This window comes from Populus trichocarpa, chromosome 2, assembly GCF_000002775.5.
Source record: "Populus trichocarpa isolate Nisqually-1 chromosome 2, P.trichocarpa_v4.1, whole genome shotgun sequence".
Classification (NCBI taxonomy): domain Eukaryota; kingdom Viridiplantae; phylum Streptophyta; class Magnoliopsida; order Malpighiales; family Salicaceae; genus Populus; species Populus trichocarpa.
The window spans coordinates 23,209,424-23,231,400 of NC_037286.2; the positions used below are offsets into that span (position 1 = coordinate 23,209,424).

At 33.7% G+C, this 21,977-nt stretch overlaps 3 protein-coding genes across 5 annotated transcripts; 2 read left to right on the forward strand and 1 right to left on the reverse strand.

The window, feature by feature from the left end:
* Positions 1–655: 655 nt before the first annotated feature.
* LOC7471128 (FRIGIDA-like protein 3) lies at positions 656–5,566 on the reverse strand. The gene is made up of 5 exons (XM_002302990.4): positions 5,366–5,566; positions 5,057–5,134; positions 2,281–3,331; positions 1,664–1,839; positions 656–1,260 (listed from the first exon to the last, which is right to left on the reverse strand). The coding sequence occupies exons 3-5, from the start codon at positions 3,320–3,322 to the stop codon at positions 844–846; spliced, it is 1,635 nt and encodes a 544-aa protein (XP_002303026.1). The 5' UTR covers positions 3,323–3,331; positions 5,057–5,134; positions 5,366–5,566; the 3' UTR covers positions 656–843.
* A 3,926-nt stretch (positions 5,567–9,492) lies between these two features.
* LOC18096544 (probably inactive leucine-rich repeat receptor-like protein kinase At5g48380) lies at positions 9,493–13,393 on the forward strand. Of its 3 annotated transcripts, none has more exons than XM_052450676.1 (4): positions 9,493–9,866; positions 10,074–11,055; positions 11,229–12,249; positions 13,375–13,393. In XM_052450676.1, exons 2-3 carry the CDS (start codon positions 10,207–10,209, stop codon positions 12,243–12,245), a joined length of 1,866 nt encoding a protein of 621 aa, XP_052306636.1. In that variant the 5' UTR covers positions 9,493–9,866; positions 10,074–10,206; the 3' UTR covers positions 12,246–12,249; positions 13,375–13,393. The 3 variants fall into 3 exon arrangements, with proteins under 3 accessions (XP_052306636.1, XP_024451447.2, XP_006386865.2); XM_024595679.2 differs by lacking the exon at positions 13,375–13,393 and adding an exon at positions 12,584–12,917; XM_006386803.3 differs by lacking the exon at positions 13,375–13,393 and having other exon boundaries at positions 11,229–12,383.
* Positions 13,394–18,544: 5,151 nt separating this feature from the next.
* Positions 18,545–21,970, forward strand: LOC7488616 (acyl-coenzyme A thioesterase 2, chloroplastic). The gene is made up of 5 exons (XM_002301734.4): positions 18,545–19,058; positions 19,767–19,944; positions 20,391–20,860; positions 21,263–21,391; positions 21,561–21,970. Exons 1-5 carry the CDS (start codon positions 18,669–18,671, stop codon positions 21,726–21,728), a joined length of 1,335 nt encoding a protein of 444 aa, XP_002301770.2. The 5' UTR covers positions 18,545–18,668; the 3' UTR covers positions 21,729–21,970.
* The last annotated feature ends 7 nt before the right edge of the window (positions 21,971–21,977 follow it).

Consider the following 21,977-nt stretch of genomic DNA (forward strand, 5'->3'; position numbering starts at 1 on the left):
ACAACTACTTTCCCAAACATGTTCTAAACACATTTTCAACCTTAATCATGTTGGTAACTAATAGTGATTTGTTGATCCAAAATTGGTTTGGGCAAAGTTTTTTTTTCAAGTGGACTTTGATCCAATTAAATTGTTATGGAAAAGTGTTTTTTAAAATATTTATATTTTTAAAAATTCATTTAACATCAATGTATAAAATTGATATAAAATCATTAAAAAATAATAATTTAAAACAAAAAATAAAATAAAAATCTTTAAAAACATTATTTAAATAAAAAACAAACACACTTTTCTTAGTGACATGAACTATTATCCGGGTTAGATCCCAGGAGCTCGGTGAGTTAGAGAAAGAAGGGAGCTGAGAGAGGGGAGTAAGCTTCCCTCCAGTTGAAGAGTGAAGCGGGGGGCTGGAATCTAGATGGGCTTGTCATTCACGATATTAGCTAGCAGAAGCAACAGCTGGTCGCTGCTTTTTCTCCATTGAAGTTATACAATGGAGCTCATCGCTCTATCCCTTTTTTACTCATTTGTCTCCCAGATTGCTCCACTTCATGCACACCTTAGTCATCCCCAAATTGAAGTGTTCAAATGAATTTTTTCGTAAAAAAAAAGAGCTGGAGAGAACAAAACAAGACAGAAAATTGTAAACAGAAAATACACAGAAAACAGAGTGCATATATTAGAGGATCAAATTATCTCTAGTACAGCAAATTAACAGAGCAGGGGTTTTTTTTTTTGGGTTTTTTTAGATACTAAATTCATTCATACAACATCAACGAGCTGAAGGGTTAAGGCTAGCAGTTAAAATGAGGATCAAGGTCACCTTTTCGCCATCTTTACTAACTAGTGAAGATACGGGGTCTGATACTGGTAGCCATTTCCAAAGTAGTTGCCATGACTGGGAGAGAAGTTGTAAGTCGCAGAACTCATGAGTGGGGGAACATGGTTGTCAGCGGGTCCAGAGTAAATATATGGTCTGTCATACACGTACTGTGGGTACCTATCAGGTACTCTAGGATAGAAAATCTTCTCAGGAGCATTGTTAGTGACGCGGGGCCCACATCCGACACCGCTGGCACGAGGTCTCTTGGGTTGAGGCTTGGCAACTTCATTTGCCCTCTTCTTGTCTGCCTTGGCCTTCTCTAGCTGATGAAGGCGCTTTTGGAGGGGATCCACGGGATACTGCTCCTCAAGTTTATGCTCTTCAATGCATTTGATCACAGCCTTGAGGGCAGTCAGCTCTCGTTCATTGACATCATTCTGAAGCGATAGAAAAATCCTTAAAAGAAAACTCCAAAGTGCTCAGAAGGGATGTTGCATGAATGTGGTTTTACAACAAAAGCCAAGATAAGGTTTCAATGGCAATTGTTCTTCAACATGTATGCATAACAAAATCATCTATCCTTTTCTGACATCCAACTATAAAGCCCATTTTTCATGTATAGTAAGCATAAGATTTGTTATAATTCATTTGGGTGCGGAAAGGCCTTAGCATTAGCAATCTATACCGATCATATAGCAATAAGTTGGAATTATCAGACAACAAATTATAAAGGAAACAACAATTTACTTAAAATACACAACAGCACACATCAAATTGCCAAGAGATAATTGTAGAGAGGAAAGGCCAATTCAATTAATGTAGCTGAGACAGAACACGCACCTGCACAGTGGTGGGAGATGCACTTCCAGGCTTGCCTGATGAAGCCACTTTTCTCGCCTCCTTCAAGTATGATTTCAGTAGAGGTACTGGTGAGAACAGTTCCATCAAGTCAAAAGCAAAAGCCAAGTTTACTGCATCGATTTGCCTTCCACTATTCACCAGTACTTCAATTACACCTGAAGAATTGATGTGTAGGAAAAGTTAAAATGACAGGATGTCAATGAGCAATAAGAAGTAGAAGAATTGACAAAACAAAGGAAACAAATTGCTTCTATACTCCTTGTAGTTTGCAAAAAAATTATTTGTCCAAGGCATGAGCTTAACAATTGAGCAAAGGCCAAGAAGATCCATGCAAGGTTGCTTTATATAAGAATCCAAAAAAGGAAAATTTAGATGCTTAGGTTAATAATACCAAAGTGAAGTCATTGAATCATCACAATTCTAATCTAACACGGCAGTTTCATATTTTCTCTGTAAGGGAAGATCTCATATTCTCTTCAGTAATAAGGTTTTTAACACGACGTGCCACAATTTCTGTGCATCATCTACATTTTCAAACTTAAACCTTGATATGCTTCCTGCTACAATGATTAAAGTGCAGCAGGATTTCAACAAACCTGGCATTCTCTCTGATAGCCCAAGAAATCGACATAGTTCTGCTGCTTGGCGACGACGAGAAACCATTGGTATTAGCCTGGATATTTCTTCCACATCAAAATCAGAAGCAATCCCAAATGTGGCCAGAAGTTGCAAAAAGGCATGTGCCTCCAAGGAGTTCCCGTTGTTAGCATCCACATCCAAAGAGTCCAATTTTGGCTTCCACTCTTCAGCAATTGCCTTTGCCTGATCTTTAACATCTTCTGAAATTAAGGCAGATACAGAAACGAGATCTGTATACATTAGCAAAATGCTAAGGCATTCCATCAACATGATACAGGTTCGGCGGAGACCCAATAAGGTTGAATCTTTCTTTCCATCAACATTTGCCACTTCCTTGGGGTAGAAATCTTCGAGAGAGTCCAACACCAACTGGGCTGGGTTTACTGCAGCCTTCAAAGCAAGTGGGATTTCCTCCTTGAGGACAGCTAGGTTCTTACGGTTATCAGATATAAATTTGTGCAGTCCTTCTGAGTCCATCTGTTCACATAGTTTGACTAACTGTGGATACTCCAAATTTCCATTTTCAGAAGGATCTATTATTTCTCCTAAGTTACTTTCAGCAGTCATGGCATCAGGTGGTTGGTCATCAATAGTTGGTGACTCACATTGGCCATCATAAGGCACAGCAGCAGGTTCTGCAGATGATACTTTCCTGTGCTTCTGTAGAGCATTCGCAATGGCAAAGACAGCAGCATCTTGTTTCTCTTGGAGCTTCTCCAATGAAGCTTGTTCCTTGGCCATAACAGCAGCTTCCCGCTTCTCTAATATTTCCCTGGCTCTCCTAGTTTTGGTTTCATACTGCTTTTCTTGATCTTCCAACTCATGAAACCGCCTCTTCAAAGATCTTTCAAGCCCATGGAAATGTTCCTCAAGTTCTTTCCATTTCAGGTTGAGTGTTACAGCCCGGTGACTTTCAAGTTCAGCAAATGCTTTCTGAAGTTGCTGTATCCTAGACGTTGTAGAGTCCATGAGTGTTGCAACTGGTTCAGTATCTTCCATAGCAGAAAGCTGAGGAGGAAAATGAGAGAAATGATGTTAGAAAACAAAAGAAAGGTTATTTATGATATTTTTTTCGGAAAAAGGATGTATATTGACAACTATCATACACATTAGATGATGCAGATGGCTTTCTGATAAACAGAACAGATCAATGCAATGCCCGAAGAAACAACCAATCAAACTACAAGGAAACAATAAACTGGAGAAAAAGAAATACATATATCAAGGGTCACACGAAATGACAGGCCAGGCACTTACATAAAGTTGCTCATCAGTCATCATACTAAAACAGTAGCAACATTTCTTTCTAACATCTTTGAAGACCAAACTATGAAATTTGATGTCAGAATTCTGCAAGTTTTGGGTATTAAGTTCTACTCTAGGGTGTTACATGCCTACTCGGTCATGTGAAATAAACAACATGTACAACAAATGCCATGGCTAAATTCATGAATCACTGTAAACTGGACACTGGCATCAGAACTACCTTCCATACACAACCAATGCCAACACACTGACTTTCAGGTTTGCTATATTATGCACTGGGTAAGTGTATGTATGATAGTCATAACATGTAAGCCCCCCTTACACAGCAGATTTGGAACAAAGCTGCCCCCATCCACAGACTCAAACAATCTGAGGAAGTAAAAACAGAGAATAAGATAGAATACATCATTCCAACCATTGCTTCTGATGCACTAGAGGGGAACCGGACTCAAACAGAGCATATAGTTGTTGTCAAAGGAGTTTTTTCTTCTATTATCATTTTTCAAGACATTTTATTTGACCAGGGAACGGAAGGATGGCAGCACAAAAATCATTATCAAAGAACTTAAACAAATGCTGATTTGAATTTGAGGTTGGAGGCATTGTGCAGGAACAGGCCCACAAACTTAAACAGATAGCTTTCCAAAACTATTATAAACTAATTTGAAACTAACAATTTAAAATCATTAAAGCACCGATAGTAGATGGAACCATCTAAGGCGCTTTGCTAAGCCTCATTTCTTATTCTCTTTGAACTACAAGGAATTTATTGAATGAGATAAACCAAAAATCCTTTGAATGATCCGCCATGCTAACTCGGTGTCAATTTCATTAGAGACTACAAATCCAAGTGAATAGAAAGTAACAACAACCCCACAAAAAGCTTTGTTAGAAAGAAATATAATGCCGTGCTAAGATTTTATATTACTTTTTAACACATTATATAAACAATTACAGGCCAATCCAGGTTCATAAAGTAATTTGTGTAACCTAAAATGATGACACACGAAAATAACATTACAATCTCTATGACACATCTCTTCCTAACCAGAATTGACAGTACACGCGAAGATCCAGTAAAGTCTTTGGTCGGACATACCCTGAAACATTAGGGAAAATCCATATTTGGATCACTTTTTTCAGAGCTTTAATGGTCTAGCACAAATTGTAAAGGTCTTACAATTACATATCAAATTGAAGTAAGAAAATGTTGCCCACAATTTCATTTTTCATGAGCTTGAATGCCAAACAACTCCACAACAGAAGTTTAACACCTCGGTCAGTAGTCTAGCGTGTGATTAAGTTAAATTCAGTACACAAATGTCTACACACACCACCAGATATCTCGAAACTCTAAACAGCATTAAGTTAAACCTCCGAAATGTTTAAGACTTGAAACCCAGTATAGTAACAGTAAGCGAAAGCAAACGCCAGCTCAAAATATATCAGACAAGCAAGAGGGCTTACCGCTGATTCTGCTGCACACTGAAATCGACCCACAAGTAAGAGATGGTGCAAAATTAGACTAACAAGGCGCCTGGAAACCTGAAGAAAAAAAGCCTTTACCATCAGAAAAACAAACAGAAACTTCAAACCCTGATAGAGTAACAGTCAATCGTCTTCCAAGTATAAGCACATCTGACCTGAAAGGGTAGAAATTCGAGAAATTCCAGAGCTAATTTTGGTGCAAATAAACAAAGGCGATCTAGAAATAGTATTGTATCTAACAATCTAGAGAGATGAGAGAGATACGAGTTGAAATAGTGAGTTACTTGCCTGGGTGAAATCGAGCAGCGAAGCAATCAATCCATGGCGGATTGGATTGGATTGGATTGGATTGTTTTGGGTGTGGGTACGGCTAGGCTAGCTTTGGCTGCTAACCCTTCAATCCCTAGAATAGAAATGAAAGAGAGGAAAGTTAAGAGAGGAGGGGGCAGGAAAAAGGCAGTGTGTGATGTCGCAGCCTTCGCTTTTTCTTGTCCACTCCCTTTTTTGCTATTTGCACTACTATGTGTGCTTTGTCTTCACGTCTAGTGGACACAATGCTGTCAAACTCGATGTCGGGAAAAAGACATATTTAGAGTTGGGTAAAAATTATTTTTTTAATTTTTTTAAAAAATATATATATTAATATGATTTAAAAATATTTAAAAAATTAATTAAAAATTAAAATTTTCAAAAACAATGTTGAGTAACTATATCATGGCATGTCTCGGATAAAAACCTAGATTATAGAGTTAACTTATAAATTATTGGATTAATTTATGTAAATTAAAATAATTTCCTTATTATTCACATAGTCAAATTTAATCAAGTAAAATAAATCACTAAAAATTAAATTTAATCAACTAGGTTATAGTTAGTTAATATATTTTTGGATGTAGATTAAGTATAGTGTTTATGATTATGGTTTAAAGTATTTTTTTTTTTTGAAATACATTAAAATAATATTTTTTATTTTAAAAAAAATATTTTTAATATTAACAGTTAAAAAAAATATAATTTCAACCCTATTATCTAACACTGCCTAAATTCTAGACTGTATGTTTTTTAATTAACCTGTCCCGGCCAATTTTACCAACCATACTCTCACCTTTTTCTTTTTTTTACTGTGCTAGTTATTTAATTTTAAGTTTTTACTGTGAGCGTACAGTGGAGAGTGCTCCTCCGTTTGGATAATCTATTCTTTAATTTTTTTAATTAAAAAAAAAAGTCGTGGACCAACATTACAGAGTGAGGATATTTTGTTAAATAAAGTTTTGTTATCAACACAAATAAACTAATTAAATGTTGATGCCCGAAATAAATAAATATTTTTCAATTGAGCATGGTTGATGGTTGATTGGGCTTTATAGTATATTTAAAATTATGGTTGTAGTTATTTTTTTAAAAAAATTTTATTTAAAAATATATTAAAAAAATATTTTTTTAAAAAAATTATTTTTAAAATTTGTGTATCAAAATAATCTAAAAATGTTAAAAAAATATTAATTTAAAATAAAAAAATTAAAAAAATTTTAATTTTTTTCTAAAACGTTTTTGAAACGTAAAAACAAATAGGGTCTAAAAAATTTCAAAAGGCTTGATGGATAGGACTAAATTCAACACTTGGAAGGACAACAAGGACCAATTTGTAGAAAGCCATGACAAACTTTACAGTTTGGAAAGTATTTTGGCATCATATTCCATGGAATTAGGCATTTTTACTGGGGTTTAAATTGTAGATCGTTATTTAGGAAAATAATATTATAGCAAAAACCATATTATTAATTAGTTTAGTTTTTTATCCAAGCTTGTTTGGCCATTATCTGTAAATTTCAAGTTATTTCTATCAAACTCTATTTTTTACAATTTATTTTTATTCACAACCTATTGCTTTTTGTTTCGTGTAATCTATATCTTTCATTACATGTTTCTGCTGTATTTTTTTATGCAATTTTCTTTCATAGTTTTATTGTTTTCTCTAGCTTTCTCCATTACTTTTCTTTGTATTTTTTTTTTTTTTACTTTTTAATGTAGTGCCTATCTTTTTAGTTTTTTTTTTTTTCATTGAAAAACCTCGGTGTTTTATGAGTTTTTTTAATCTAAAAACCTTGAATATTATGTTCAATTTAAACCTCTCAATTTACATACTTTTCATTTTATTTTTATGAATGTGATAAAAATTATTTTTAAAAATATTTTTTATTTAAAAATATATTAAAATAATATATTTTTATTTTAAAAAAATATTTTTGACATCAATACATAAAAAAACAATCCAAAAAACACCAAAAAATAATTTAAAACTAAAAAATTTAAAAGCACAATTAACCACTATTCCACACGCTCGTGCACAACTACGGGTAGTTATTGTCTTTTTTTTAAAGAATAAAAATTAATTAGTAACATAAAATTATTCAATAGAGAAGTTAAAAATCATATGAGAAAATATACGCGTTTTTTTTTAGGAGTTGATGGGTGAAATTAATTCTCTAATCAAATCCCTTTAAGATTGTGTTTATACACCGAATAAAACTAAACAAAACAAAACAATAACGAGTTGTGAAATCATCATACGTTACCAATTGTCTATTTATCACTCATTTATTTTTTTAATTTATTTGAATAAAAATTGACCAAGTTTACCTATATTTTCATTAAAATTAAAATCTTAAAGCATGATCTTAATTGAAAAAAAAATTCAAGTGAAGATATTATTTTTTTTTTCTTACCCGGGTATCCTCACATTTTTTTAAAGGGTGAGACTAGTTCCGTTCAGAGTTTGTGGATGTCCCTCCCAATAAATATATTTCCTAAGGATTTAACTTGTGTTTTTTTTTATAGAAATATAGCATCTTAATCGCTAGACCAATATTTTATTAATAGTGAAGATATTATAAGAAACAATAAATAAATAAATAAATGCCATAAAATAGAAATTAGGCACTAAAATAAATTATTGAAAATTTTCTCAAACACCAATTGAACTTTTACGAAAACTTCACGCGCACACAACAAAAACACACGTATTCGTCCCATCTTATTTATCATCTTATTTGTGGAGGAGGAAAGAAGGGAGTGTATCTTTTTTGTTTCTATTTTTCCTCTATTCTTTTTTTCAATGGATTACCTTATAACATCTAGTTATTATCCACGACTAACAAAGACGTGTCATGTTTTTTTTATGTTTTATTACGGGTAAGTTAAAAAATTAAAAAATTGATTAAACAGAAAAAATCAGAAAAAAAATAATCGAAAAACTAAACCGTGAAAAAAACCGATTAAACCGATTAGAATTTTGAAAAAACCGACCGGTTCGGTTTTATAAGCCTGAAACCGAAAAACTAAACCGAACCGAATCCAAATTGAAAAAACTGAGCCAAACCGAAAAAATCGAGTCAAACCGGAAAAAACCGAGCCAAATCAGTTTGAACTGGTTTTTGTTCTGAAAAAAACAAACCTTGTCGGTTTGAACCGGTTTCGGTTTTTTTAAAAAAAATATATTTCAGTTTGGTTGTTTTTTTATATAAAAACCGAACCGAACCGAAAACGATCACCCCTGTGTTTTATACTTTGAAAATACAAATTTTTACTACATGAATGTTTAAAATATAAATTTGTTTTTGTCTTTTAACTAGATACATTTTTATTTGTATTATTTTATTTTATGCAATTATATCTTTATGACTAACAAGTTCCTCAAACCCAACCATGTGAAAGAAAGAGCTTTCTACCAGCACAAATAGGTTTATTCAACTAGTTCAATTATACTATTTCATGAGGAGTAATTTGAAAATGGCAAGAACAAATATAAGATCATTGCAGGGCATTATTTATCACGTGGCCAAAATCGGACCGTTGATGGTTCCAACTTCAATTTTGTGTCTCACGATGCTGTTGCAGCAATTATTTTTTTTTACCAGCGATTAAAGATATTATTAAATAAGTTTGAACATTAATTAAAATTATTTTTTTAAAGATAATTTTAATGGCATGGTTGCAATATTGATGAATTTAGGAAAATAAATTTTTATGGCATGGTTATAGCAATCATTTTCAACCACAATCTCATTATATTACCAAACAGAAAGCCTCGTTAGCATGGTAATAAAATACCATACAACTTAAAACTTAGGTTGACGAGTTGACCTTGTTTTATTGATTTTTTTAATGAATTAATGTTTTTTTAAAATTAAAATAATATTATTTTAAATAATTTAAAAAATACCTGGACTCAGTTCAAAAATAAATTTAATTTAAGCCATATTCTGAGTTAACAAATTACTAAATTTATCGACCTAATTGGATCGGATTTAATAAGAGGAGAAAAAAAAAAACTGGCAGGAATCCAATGGCAAAGGAAATTACATTAAATAATGCTTATAAAAAATACAATATTAAATAGGAGGAAAAAGAAATCAAGTAATCAAGTCAAAGAAACTGAAAACGCCGAGTCCTTGTACTCGCAATTACATGGATTAAGCTTGGAAAAAATGGCCGTCCTTGGTTGACCCAAGAAAACGAGTTCACAATCCCCTCCATTTCTCAGTTTCACACGCCTTAAAATTCATTGCTTTCGCGTTTAGCCATCCGTATTCATTTCCTGCTTGCTCTCTTCTAATAATCCTGTCATATATTTACAGACCTGATTGATTGTCACTGTCCTTTTCTTCTTTTTCTCCGTGGAAAAACCGCTGCTTCAATATTTCTGCCATGCAAAAAATTCTCAAGCTTGAAGAAGTGTTTTCTTTGATCTCTTCTGGGGTTGAGGGGTCGTGAATATCTTTATCATCAGGTGCGTCTTTTATTGTTTTTACCGACATATATATCCAAGTCAACCCATCTGGGTCACTGTTGGTTTTCAGTTTCTCTGCTTTACTTCTTGTTGCTACTGCTGCTGCTGTTGATATCTCTATCTGTTGTTATGGAAGCTGATTTTTTTTATGTGGGGTGGACTCTGAATTTTTGCTTCTTCCTTGCATTGATCTTGACTTTGTTTTAGGTATTACTGTTATGGAAGCTAGGACTTTGTGGATACAGTTAGTTTGGAGCTCTGATATATGCAACTTATAGCTATTTGGGGTTTTTTATCATTCTCTTTTTGACAAGAATTTGAGGAAATCTTCGTTGAAACGATGTTGATCAGTCGAGTTTTTAAGGTAGTTGTTGTTAGTTGCCTTTGGTTATTGCTTAGCTGTAGTCTGAGCTATGGCACCGACACTGATATTGCTTGCTTGAAGAGCATAAAAGATTCTCTTATAGACACTCGTAGTTACTTGAACTCTTCATGGAACTTTGAGAACGCTACCGAAGGATTCATCTGTACCTTTCTGGGGGTGGAATGTTGGCATCCTAATGAGAATAGGGTCTTGAACATCCGACTTCCGGATATGGGTCTCAAGGGCAGGTTCCCTCTTGGTCTTACAAATTGCACCTCCATGACGGGCATAGATCTCTCTAGCAACGAGCTCTTTGGATCAATTCCACAAAATATCTCTAAAATAGTTGGTTTTGCCACGTCTCTCGACCTCTCTTCCAACAATTTCTCGGGGGAAATTCCATCAGGTCTTGCAAACTGTTCCTTTCTGAATATCCTTAAGCTCGACCACAACAAGTTGACAGGCCAGATTCCTGGACAAATTGGGTTTCTAGAGCGCTTGAAAACTTTTAGTGTAGCTAATAATCTTTTGTCCGGGCCAATCCCAAGTTTTTTCAATTCCGATATCTTGACCGAAGAAAATTTTGCAAACAATCCAGAACTCTGTGGGAAGCCTTTTAGCTCTTGCCCGTCCATTTCAAAGAAAACCAACACTGGAATTATTGCTGGGGCAGCAGTTGGCGGGGTTACCATTGCAGCAATAGGTGTGGCAATCGGTATGTTCTTTTATTACCGTAGAATGTCTATGATGAGGAAGCTGAAGAAGGATGATGATCCCGAGGGGAATAAATGGGCTAAGGGCTTAAAGGGAGTAAAAGGCATCAAGGCAAGTTGTTCTAACATACTTTTCTTTCATTCTTTTTATTTTTATTTTATTTTTCTTCAAGTCAGTTGAGATCCTGTGTTCTATTTTGAAAAATGCAATGACCATCCCTATATTCCTTCTTGGCATACTTGTGGACTTGCTATGTGTTGATTAAGAAGATTTTGTGATTCCAGGTTTCCCTGTTTGAGAAATCAGTTTCTAAAATGAAATTGAGTGATCTCTTGAAGGCTACCAATAACTTCCACAAAGAGAATATCATCGGGACAGGAAGAACAGGGGCTGTGTACAAAGCAGTGCTAGAGGATGGGACTCCTCTTATGGTTAAGAGATTGCAGGATTCTGAGCACTCGGAAAAAGAATTTGTATCTGAGATGGCTACTCTGGGGAGTGTGAAACATTCTAATTTGGTTCCTCTTTTAGGTTACTGCGTGGCTAATAAGGAACGGTTTCTGGTTTATAAGCATATGCCAAATGGCACTCTCTATGATCACATACATATTGCAGATGAAAGCAGGAAGCCAATGGAATGGCCTCTGAGACTCAAAATTGGTATAAGGGCAGCAAAAGGATTTGCATGGCTCCATCATTACTGTAACCCTCGCATCATCCACCGAAACATAAGTTCCAAGTGCATCTTGTTGGACGCTGATTTTGAGCCGAAAATTTCTGATTTTGGACTGGCCAGGCTAATGAATCCAATTGATACACATATGAGTACATTTGTGAACGGAGAATTTGGGGATTTGGGTTATGTTGCTCCAGAGTATGCAAGAACTTTGGTGGCCACTCCAAAAGGGGATGTCTACAGCTTTGGAACTGTGCTGCTTGAGCTGGTGACAGGGGAGACACCTACCCATGTGGCTAAAGCTCCTGAAAGCTTCAAGGGGAGTCTGGTTGAATGGATCACACAGCTTTCAAGCAATTCTCAACTTAAAGATGCTGTAGACAAATCTTTGGCGGGGAAGGGTGTTGATAATGAGATTTTCCAGTTCCTTAAAGTTGCATGCAATTGTGTATTGCCAACGCCCAAAGAGAGGCCCACTATGTTCGAAGTATATCAGCTTCTAAGGGCAATTGGGGAGCAATACCATTTTACCACTGAGGATGAGATTCTGATGCCTTCAGATGCTAGTGGCGCTGATTATATGGAGGAACTTATTGTTTCTCGAGAAGGAAGGGAAAATTATTAGAAAGGTACGAGGTAGATAGGGTAATACTTCTTGCATTATTTTATATGTAATTATCTTTTGTTTTGTCTGTTTTAATAAATTCTAATATTGACATATGTGCTTTATTATTATTATTATTATTATTATTATTGCACTCTATTGCGTGGTAGTGTTTGGTTATATAGATGAATACAGTGGAGACATGTCTCTTGTACTTCCTATTTGTTTTGAAAAAATTCACTCCCAAACCATGTTAGAGACAATCTTGGTCTCTCCAACTAAATATGTTTTTGTCTATTTTATCTTGGGATACCAACCAATCGCATCCTTAGTAATGGGTAATACCTTGGGTTTGCCAGTTTGAGTCTCCGAATGGCCACTTTGTGCAGAAGTGCTGAAAACATGATCATCTCATAATCATCACGAGGTGTTCCACTTTTGTGGGATCTTAACTAAGTAATGGCCTTTTCTCTTCCAATTAAGAAGTCACATTCTGGCCATCAACATATCTATCCAGCTCCATTTCATTGCTGTATCATTAAAATAGTTCTCAATATCGCAATTTTGTTTTAAGAGTATCCTTTACTTTCATGGGTTGAGTATAGGATTTCTCATCACAGGTTTTTCCACAGCCCGTGGAAGATGTAATAACTCGATAATTGTTCTTGGAATTACTATCTTGTGTATTAAATATGCGTCCTTTTCTTTCTCAGAGTCATGTTAGCTGTGCTCATAGCATTTGAAATATTATGTTGAGTTCTGCATTTAGTTAGATGGTGACAATCACTCTTAAACACGCATAATTGCAGTAACCGAGTTGGTAAACAGTTCTCTGTGAGGAACTCATCCTTCCCTCAGAATATGAAACCCGTTGCGATAGTGAACCCGGGATCACAGTTCTGCATGCCTTGTTTAGATTCTCACTATTCACAGTTGGCGTTCTGCTTCTTTAGATCCCTCTTTTCAATCATGAATGTTAGAAGTGCAAGTGAAACTTTGCTCTGGTGGAAAACATGGTATTATGTTGCCAGTTACGTTCACGCCCCGGAAGTAAATATTTTATCTAGCTCTTCAAATTCAAAGGAATGAATCAGTTAATCACAATGAGCTGCCAATAAAGTTTTCAGAGATTTTATAAACTCTGTAACAGATGGGATGGCACCATGTTCAACAGCTTGGAACACTTGTCAACCTGTAGCATTTTCACCTTGCTTTACCATGCATTCCTGAACTCCAGATGATCAGAGATGAAAAGGTGTTCTAAACTGCAAAATGCCACCTGAGGTGCGTTTTACAACGTGTTAAGGAAGTATTTCATCACATAGCAACCACTGATCGATATAACTCCTGATAATCACAGATGAAAAGGTGTTCTAAGCTGCAAAATACCACCTGAGGTGCGTTTTCCAATGTGTTAAGGAAGTATTTCATCTCATAGCGACCCCTGATGGATATAGACTTCGAGTCTTCGATTCATTGATATATCCTTCAATACAGCAAAACCCTATTAAATGTACACTGCCAACTCTCAGTACCAAGTCCTTAGCGCAAACCGGCTGTGGAATTCTTGTGTCGTGTGAGAGATTCGAGCATGGTTATGATAACTGGTTCGAGAGACCCAGTCTTGAGCTGGGAAAAAAGAATTGAAACATCATTTTAGATAAAAATTTTAAAATCATTGATCAAGTTTCTTCACATAGGTTGATCATTCAAGTTTTACTAAGTTAACTTAACCTCGGACTGAATTGATTAACCGAGTTAGATAACTATGAATTCGAGGCTCAGGGCTCTTGAGAATGACTGAGCCTTTATATCAGACATATCTGCTATTGCTATGTCATAATTAGTTAGGTTTAGAAAGGGCATTTCATTAGGATACGAAATCGAGACAGGACTTGTTGCTCAGAAACGCTGCCATTGCTCCTCTCCTTGAATCTCCTTCTACTTCAGCACCCCATTGCCTAAAGCTGCGGAGGTTGGAAGTGATCCCCGAAGATATCAGTTCGAGCTCCCAACAGTTAGTTAAATAAAACAACCTTAAGCATTCGGTCGGCTAAATCATGGGCGATTGGTTGGAAAGATAACGGGCATTCAGTTTATCATCGTTTAGTCAATTAGCATTCAATTGGTAGTTGCAGCAAAAAATATTCTAAAAAAATATTTTAAATGCAACAAGAAAAAATCAAAGCACTGAACGTGTTTTAAAAGAAATTATAGATTTTAATTTTAAATCGAATAATATTTTTATTTAATATTAAAATTTAAATACATTGTACCTGGGCTGACATGTAAGAGCATGGGGATAATTATTTAAAAAAAAACACAAAGTTGAAAGTTCAAATACACAATCAACTCAATGTTAAAGAATAAAAATAATGAAAAATAATATTTGACTAAAAAATATTAAATGAACTCAAGTCAACTAAGTAAACTAGTGATGCAAGTTATGCATGTCATCGGATTCAATAAATTTTTTATAGTAGAGATTATTTTTCATTTTATTATCCAATGATTAAAAAGCATGAGAATATTTTTGCATTAAACATTATTTTAAAAGGAAAAAATTATGATAGACACTTGTAGCTGAGATAACAAAAGTAGATCATTGATAACAAAAGGTTAAATTGTAATTTTTTTTTAGTTTTGAGTTAAATTAAAAAAAAAAAAATAGACCATTAATAACAAATGGTGAAATTATATTTTTTTAAATTGAGAAACAAAAAAGTATTAAAAAAAACAAATATCAGCTCGAATGTCGTGAATAAACCTATTAAACTTGCGACTCGATTCTTATACTCTACTTATTCAACGATTACTTTTATCAAATTTTTTAACTCAAATATAAAACAACAAAACTTAAAAAAAAAAAAAAAAAAGAAGCTCAAGCACACTAGGCCAAAAAAATCAATCCAGCCCGTGCTCCTAAGCCTAAATTTTTTTTTTAGTGGGGTGAATGACTTTTTTTTTTAAATAAGACAGCAGAAGACGCATCATCTGTTTTGTGTAGAATCCAACGACTAGATGTCATCGGAAAAAAAAATTGTTTATTTTTTTATATAAAAACTCATCTTTTTACTCCAAACACTTAGAAAACACCCTAAACACATTTATAGACTTATCTATGACTTCAAAAAATAGCTCAAAAATAAAAAACCAACCTAAATCCAAAAACATTCCTGCGGTCATATTTGCGTCCTCAGGCAAGGCAAGGATAAGGATAAAAAAACATCTAAGTAAAACTCCTCTTATGAAATGAGACTCATTAACATCAATTTCAATTATTTTAGTGGTTATAATCGTCGTCAATCACCACTTTTTTTATATTCGCCAGAATTCAACGATCTTCTCTCTCCTCTTATGAAAAAGGATTGAGGAAAATGAATTTTAATACCGAAATTGAATTTTTAAAAACTAAAAGAATCAATCACCTGTAAACCAAAAAACTTTTTGTATAAAATTTAAAGTCGCTATTTATTTTTCTTATATTTTCCACTTTGGTTTTTTATCTTTCAATGATCTCTTAAAAAAGATGTCATTGGATGCTATTTTGGACTCAATAAAGCTGATTTGTGCATAGAAAAAGTTTGAGAAGCAAATTTAAAATTTTAAAAAATTCAATATTTCAATCCATTTATTAGAGAGTGAATTACAGTGAAAATAAGACAAGCCTTAGCTTTTCGTTAATATGCACTCGGTAAGCCAGATCATTGGTGTGTTTTCTATTATTGGACTTTTAAATAAAGCTATTAAATCTAGCACCATCCATAACTTAATTCAAGGATTAAATAAATTAATTTGATTGAATTTAAAATAATATTATTTTTAAAAAAAATCTATATCAAATCAGATTTTGATCAGAATTAACCTGTCAAATTAACCAGATTATATCAAATTAATTTCTACCTGATTCAATTTAAAAATTAACCCAAACTTGAAACCAGTTAACAGATCACCAAATAACAATCATCTGATCGTTCAGGACTTGGTCAAATGTTTGTGTAATCCATCCTTCGACGAGTTAACATTGGTCGGATAACAATCCTTCAACCATCCACAAAACGGTGAGCTTCAACATGATAAGCTACACAACCATTCAATCGTTGTGTTAGGTCCATTAATTATTATTATTTTGGAGGTCAACACTATCATTTGCTCTCTTTTTTCTTTCGAAATATTCCTTAATCATTGATGTTGTAGTAGGACAATTTTTTTTAAAAAAGCATTTAATTAATAAATTAATTCCTTAAATATATATTTTAAATAAACATTTAAAATAATTGATAGTCCAATTAATAATTGATATTTAATTGATAGTCCAATCGATTTGAGATTGCTATAACTTTTTTTTTTTTTGGAAGATCTTGTTGTTGAAATTGTTTTAGAAGAATCTTTGTTCATAAATGAATTCTCTTGTTTAATCTTTAGTAAAATATTTTGATGAACTTGGCTTTGTATTATTTTATATATAAAAAAATATTTATTATAGTTTTGTTCTCTTTTTTAAAGTAAATTTGTCTTCCAATCAAATTTTTATATAAAATAAATACCGTGAAAAAAGGTATTTTTAGAAATTAATTGAAAAACTATTTATTTTTAAAGGGAATTGGATTCGTAAAACATAAAGAAATCTTCTCTTTATATTCGCTAAGCTAGACAAAAAAAAAAAAAAAACTTGTAAATGAATAAAATTTAATAAAAAAATTATATTTTTTTAAAAGAAATTGATAAAATATAAAATGAAAATAACCCATTATTAAATTCAATTCCCCCATTTATTACTATAATTTAAATGGGGTGATGTTTTCATTGTGCATTGCCTCTACTATTCATCTTTTCACATTTTATTATGGATGGACTATGTAAAATTTCATTTTTTTTAATTTGATCCTCAAATTTTTTTTGGTGATTTAATCTTAATTAAAAAGCAATTGATTTCAAATTCTTATGAAAGAGTGAGGTTGGAAGATAGGGGACCGAAATAAAAAATACAACAAACATGAGTGGCGAGTCATAAGTTTTAAAAAAGATGCATTTTACTCCTCCAACTTAAACAATCAAGTAAATTATACAATTGCAGCTCCTCAACATTTTTCCAATTCTATTTTGATATAAAAATTTATTTTTGTTATTTTTTATCCCTGATTTAGAGAGGAGAGAGAAAGATCGTCAGATTTTGGTGATAGAGAGAGAAATGCCATTAACACCAATTTAGACCATCAAATTAAATGATATTTATGTCAAATTATTCATTTGACGATGGGAGTTCATATTAGATGTTTTTATTCCTTGACAGTTCATGAAAAACACATATATGAGTTAGGGTAAATTTTTGGTTTTGGGTTGAGTTTGGTTTTTGGGGTGGTTTTTTCAAGTCCATGGATAAGTTTATTATGATTTCTAAGGTGTTTTGAGTCTAGATCAATAGAACCTTGAGCCCAATTTTCTGGTCACCACAGTGGTTGAAATTTAGGCAAAATAAACGACACGTCGTTTGATTTTTTTTTAAAAAATAAAGCGGACGAAATGTCATCCGTTTCTTGTGCAGTTAAAAAGGGGCCCCAGTCGCGTTGGCATGCCCTGGTAGGCCCGCATGTGGGCCCTAATGAATGGGCTAGATGGGCTGGTCAGACCCAACAACGCATGACCTTTTTTTTCCTATTTTTTTTTATTTCAATTAATGCTTTTTTTATTTTAAAAACTTTATTATTTTTACATTAATACTCATTCTCTCTTTTATTTTGTTTAGGAATTCTCTTTTAAATGATGATGATTTTTTTGTTATACATTTAATTTTCGAAGAGATTTTTCTAATTCATTTATGATATATATATTTTTTTATCTTTTGTATATATGAACTATATTTTTTAAAATAAAAAATATTTATTTTCAGGTGATATTTCTAATATGTATAGTTTTGCATATTATTCTTGTTTTTCTTTTCTTTTATTCAATCAATTTAATATATTAGTCTATTTTTATTATCGTTTAATTAAATAAAAAATTATCTTAATAAATAATATTAGCAAACATGATTGGGTAAATGTATCGTCTTGCGAGATTAAATATTTTAATTTATATTTGTATCAGTTTTTTAAATTTTATTTTTAGGTATCGTTAATAATTAATTAATTAATTATTTATTTATTAGTCTATATAATTCTCAGTTTATTAGATTATATGTATTAATAAATTGTTTTATTTGTAATTAAATTTTTTAAACTAAAAAAATACATTAAAAATATCTGTATATATAATTATTTTCATGAAAAATAAAAATATTAGACCGATTAAATGTTACATAATTAGTGGAGGAAGAGACCGTGTAGTTTTTCACCAAACTAACACCAAAAGCAAAGCCCTTTGGTCTTTAATCTTTGATCTATGAATCAAAGAACCCATTTGAGGAATCCAATTCTCAAAATTTAGAAGGAAAGAAAGGAAGAAATGGAATACAATTCCTCCTCTCCAAGAACCATCCCTGTAGTCTCCACATTTGCCAACCCCTTCGACAACGACACCAATTCCCTTACTGGTGTCAACGGCCAAACACGGAAGCCCATAGCTTTATGGCCAGGGATGTATCATTCACCAGTAACCAATGCTCTGTGGGAAACAAGGTCCAAGACCTTTGAAAGACTTCTCGACCCTCCTAAAGATGCACCTCCACAGAGTGAATTGTTGACAAAAACTCCAAAACAGAGCCGTACTAGTATCTTGTATAGTTTCTCTGCTGATCATATCCTAAGAGAGCAGTATAGGGATCCTTGGAATGAGGTCAGGATTGGTAAATTGCTTGAGGATCTTGATGCTTTGGCTGGTACCATCTCTGTAAAGGTACTCCCATTCTTCCTTTCTTTTTTATAATAACAATAAAAAATAATATCTGGGTTGTGCTTCAAAGTTAATTTTCTGAACTGGGTTTTCTGAATTTTTCTGGAATAATAGCACTGCTGTTGAATTGTTGCTTGCTATGTTATTTGATGAATTTTGAGTTTCATTGGTGTAATGTATCATGGGTTTGGAGCGTTTTGTAGATATCCCTTTTTGTTGGTCTTGTAGGTGGATTAGGCGGTAGTGAAAGTTCCAACCTTTTTCTCTACCTATAGACCATAATTTGATTTGTCTGCAAAGCAAAATTATGCATAATCTTTTTGATAATTTTAGAGTTAGCAATGTTGTGTGTAAATTGGTTTTTGGCTAGGACACGGGGAAAATGGATAATAGACTGTATCATATGCTTGGTTTGTTGATTTTCTGTAGATGCATTAATCTTCTATATCATAGTTTTTGACGAGCAAAGAAATTTGATGTGGAATCCCCATCTGTACATTATATTTTTGGATGATTGCATTTGTTAGTTGAGTAAACTTTCAAACCTAATAATTTCAGTTATGGGAAAAGAAAAGGAACTTGTTTCCTACAATGCTTTAATATTTTGAAATGTATTGCTAGTTCATGTAATTTAGATGAAATTTTCATCGTAGTGAACCACGCACTAAATCTTCATTTCATTTTGTGATTGGATGTTTATTGGTGTATTAGCACTGTTGCGATGATGATAACACAACAAGGCCACTGCTGCTGGTCACTGCTTCTGTTGATAAGATTGTCCTAAAGAAGCCAATTAGTGTTGATATCGATCTTAAAATAGTTGGTTCTGCCATATGGGTTGGGCGGTCATCAATTGACATTCAACTGGAGGTCCTTCAGTCTACTAAAGGTAATCTACTCTGGAACTAGCTTTAGATTGAAGATGTAATGTTCCTTGACTTTTAGAGAGAGAGAGAATAATAGGCAGAACTGAGGCTGATAGAGTGTTTTCAAGTGGGTGCCAAGCCCTCGTATTCCTTGACTGGCAGAGAAAAAAGGGGTAAAGTTAGAATTGATCCTGATGGAGTTTTCTCAAGTTGGTTGAGTGTTAAGCCCTCTAGTTATACTATTAGTAAGAATCTTGTAGCGATAATATGTTTTGTGTGATCATTCAATCAGAATACTTCAGCATATGTTTTGAAGAAGTGAAGGAAGAAATTCAATCAGGATGCCAATTACATTTTATTATCTCAAACTACCTGGAAGTTTTAAAATCTGGCTTATTGAATGTGTTCTTGACAATCCAATAAAACGTCTTGTTTTTGTGCTCTTTATATTTTCTCAGTTGTTTTGCAGAGACCTCTGACACTTCAGACTCAGTAGCTTTGACAGCCAACTTCATATTTGTAGCCCGTGACTCTAAGACTGGGAAAGCTGCTCCAGTGAATCGGCTGTCACCTGAAACTGAACAAGAAAAGTTACTTTTTGAAGAAGCTGAAGCAAGGAGCAAGCTGAGAAAGAAGAAGAAGGTAGAAGAAAAGAAGGAATTTGAGAATGGGGAGGTAAATAGACTTGAAGCATTGTTGGCTGAGGGACGAATATTCTGTGACATGCCAGCCTTAGCAGATAGAGACAGCATTCTTCTAAGGGATACACACCTTGAAAACTCTTTGATTTGCCAGCCACAGCAAAGGAACATCCATGGTCGCATCTTTGGAGGTTTCTTGATGCATCGGGCTTTTGAGTTGGCTTTCTCAACTGCTTATGCCTTTGCTGGATTGGTTCCTTACTTTCTTGAAGTTGATCATGTTGATTTCTTAAGACCTGTGAGTGCCAGCATCTTTTCTTTCACCAGTTATAAGCTTTTTGCTTCTCTCTCATGAAATATAAGCAACTGCTCCAAACCCCTCCAGTATCATTTCCTTACATTACTGACTGAGTGTCAATTTTTGCTATATGTGAAGCTAAGGCCTGATTTGTTCATATATTTGTCTTGAATTTGAAACACCCAATTTTCTACACAGTATTTGAAATTTAAAATGCAGATGGTGATTTCTTTGCATGGGTTGTGATTGAGTTTGTGCGTGTGTGGTAAGTCTCAAAGAGAGAGAGAGAATTCATAGGTATATATCAACTACAGAAGCTGCATATGCAAACTGCCATCTCCATAGTCCATGCAGTCAATTTTAAGTCATAGTTTACATCAAGAAATTATGTTTGATGAACAGGTTGATGTTGGAGACTTCCTGCGTATCAAATCTTGTGTTCTTTACACAGAACATGAAGACTCAGAAAAACCACTGATCAACATTGAAGTTGTTGCCCATGTTACCAGGCCTGAGTTGAGGTCCAGTGAGGTAGGTGTCCATATTCCTTTCAGAGTAATTGCTACTCCTTAAAAACGGCCCCTGGCTAAAACTCTTAAAGTATGAATTTGATACTTAATTGACACGTGAAACTTTCCTTACACATTACCTATCCTTTTGATTTGTATGTTTCCATTTGCATTTGTCATATTTCAAACAGGTATCCAATACATTTTACTTCACTTTCACTGTGCGTCGAGAGGCAAAGGCCATGAATAATGGATTTAGGATCCGGAAAGTGGTTCCTGCAACTGAGGAAGAAGCACGCCGTGTTTTAAAGCGGATGGATGCGGAGTCCTTGGAATCCAACCAAGGCAAAAGCAAATAGGAATATATATTACAAATTCAAGACAATAAATTGCCAAGTATTTGGCAGGTGTCCAGTTCCACGCATTGGAGGGGCAATCAATCTCACTTGATATAAAGATTAGTCAAGTTTGCTATTTGTAAAGATTTCCTGATAAATATAGTATTCCTGTCACGAGGATATGAACTCCTGGTTTGAAATTTACCCGCCTGTATTTCAGTACATTACTGGAAAATAAGAAATGCTTCCCCTGCCTGATTTAATGTTGCT

Bases quoted from the DNA above. Each gene is read 5' to 3' on its own strand.
- LOC7471128 (XM_002302990.4), bottom strand. From the start codon at position 3,322: ATGGAAGATACTGAACCAGTTGCAACACTCATGGACTCTACAACGTCT. The intron at 1,840-2,280 runs GTTTGTTGAAAT...TCAATTCTTCAG, and splicing joins GCTATCAGAGAGAATGCCAG to GTGTAATTGAAGTACTGGTG. The intron at 1,261-1,663 runs GTGCGTGTTCTG...CTATCGCTTCAG, and splicing joins CATCTCCCACCACTGTGCAG to AATGATGTCAATGAACGAGA.
- LOC18096544 (XM_052450676.1), top strand. From the start codon at position 10,207: ATGTTGATCAGTCGAGTTTTTAAGGTAGTTGTTGTTAGTTGCCTTTGG. The intron at 11,056-11,228 runs GCAAGTTGTTCT...TTGTGATTCCAG, and splicing joins AGGGAGTAAAAGGCATCAAG to GTTTCCCTGTTTGAGAAATC.
- LOC7488616 (XM_002301734.4), top strand. From the start codon at position 18,669: ATGGAATACAATTCCTCCTCTCCAAGAACCATCCCTGTAGTCTCCACA. The intron at 19,059-19,766 runs GTACTCCCATTC...TTGGTGTATTAG, and splicing joins CTGGTACCATCTCTGTAAAG to CACTGTTGCGATGATGATAA. The intron at 20,861-21,262 runs GTGAGTGCCAGC...TTTGATGAACAG, and splicing joins ATGTTGATTTCTTAAGACCT to GTTGATGTTGGAGACTTCCT.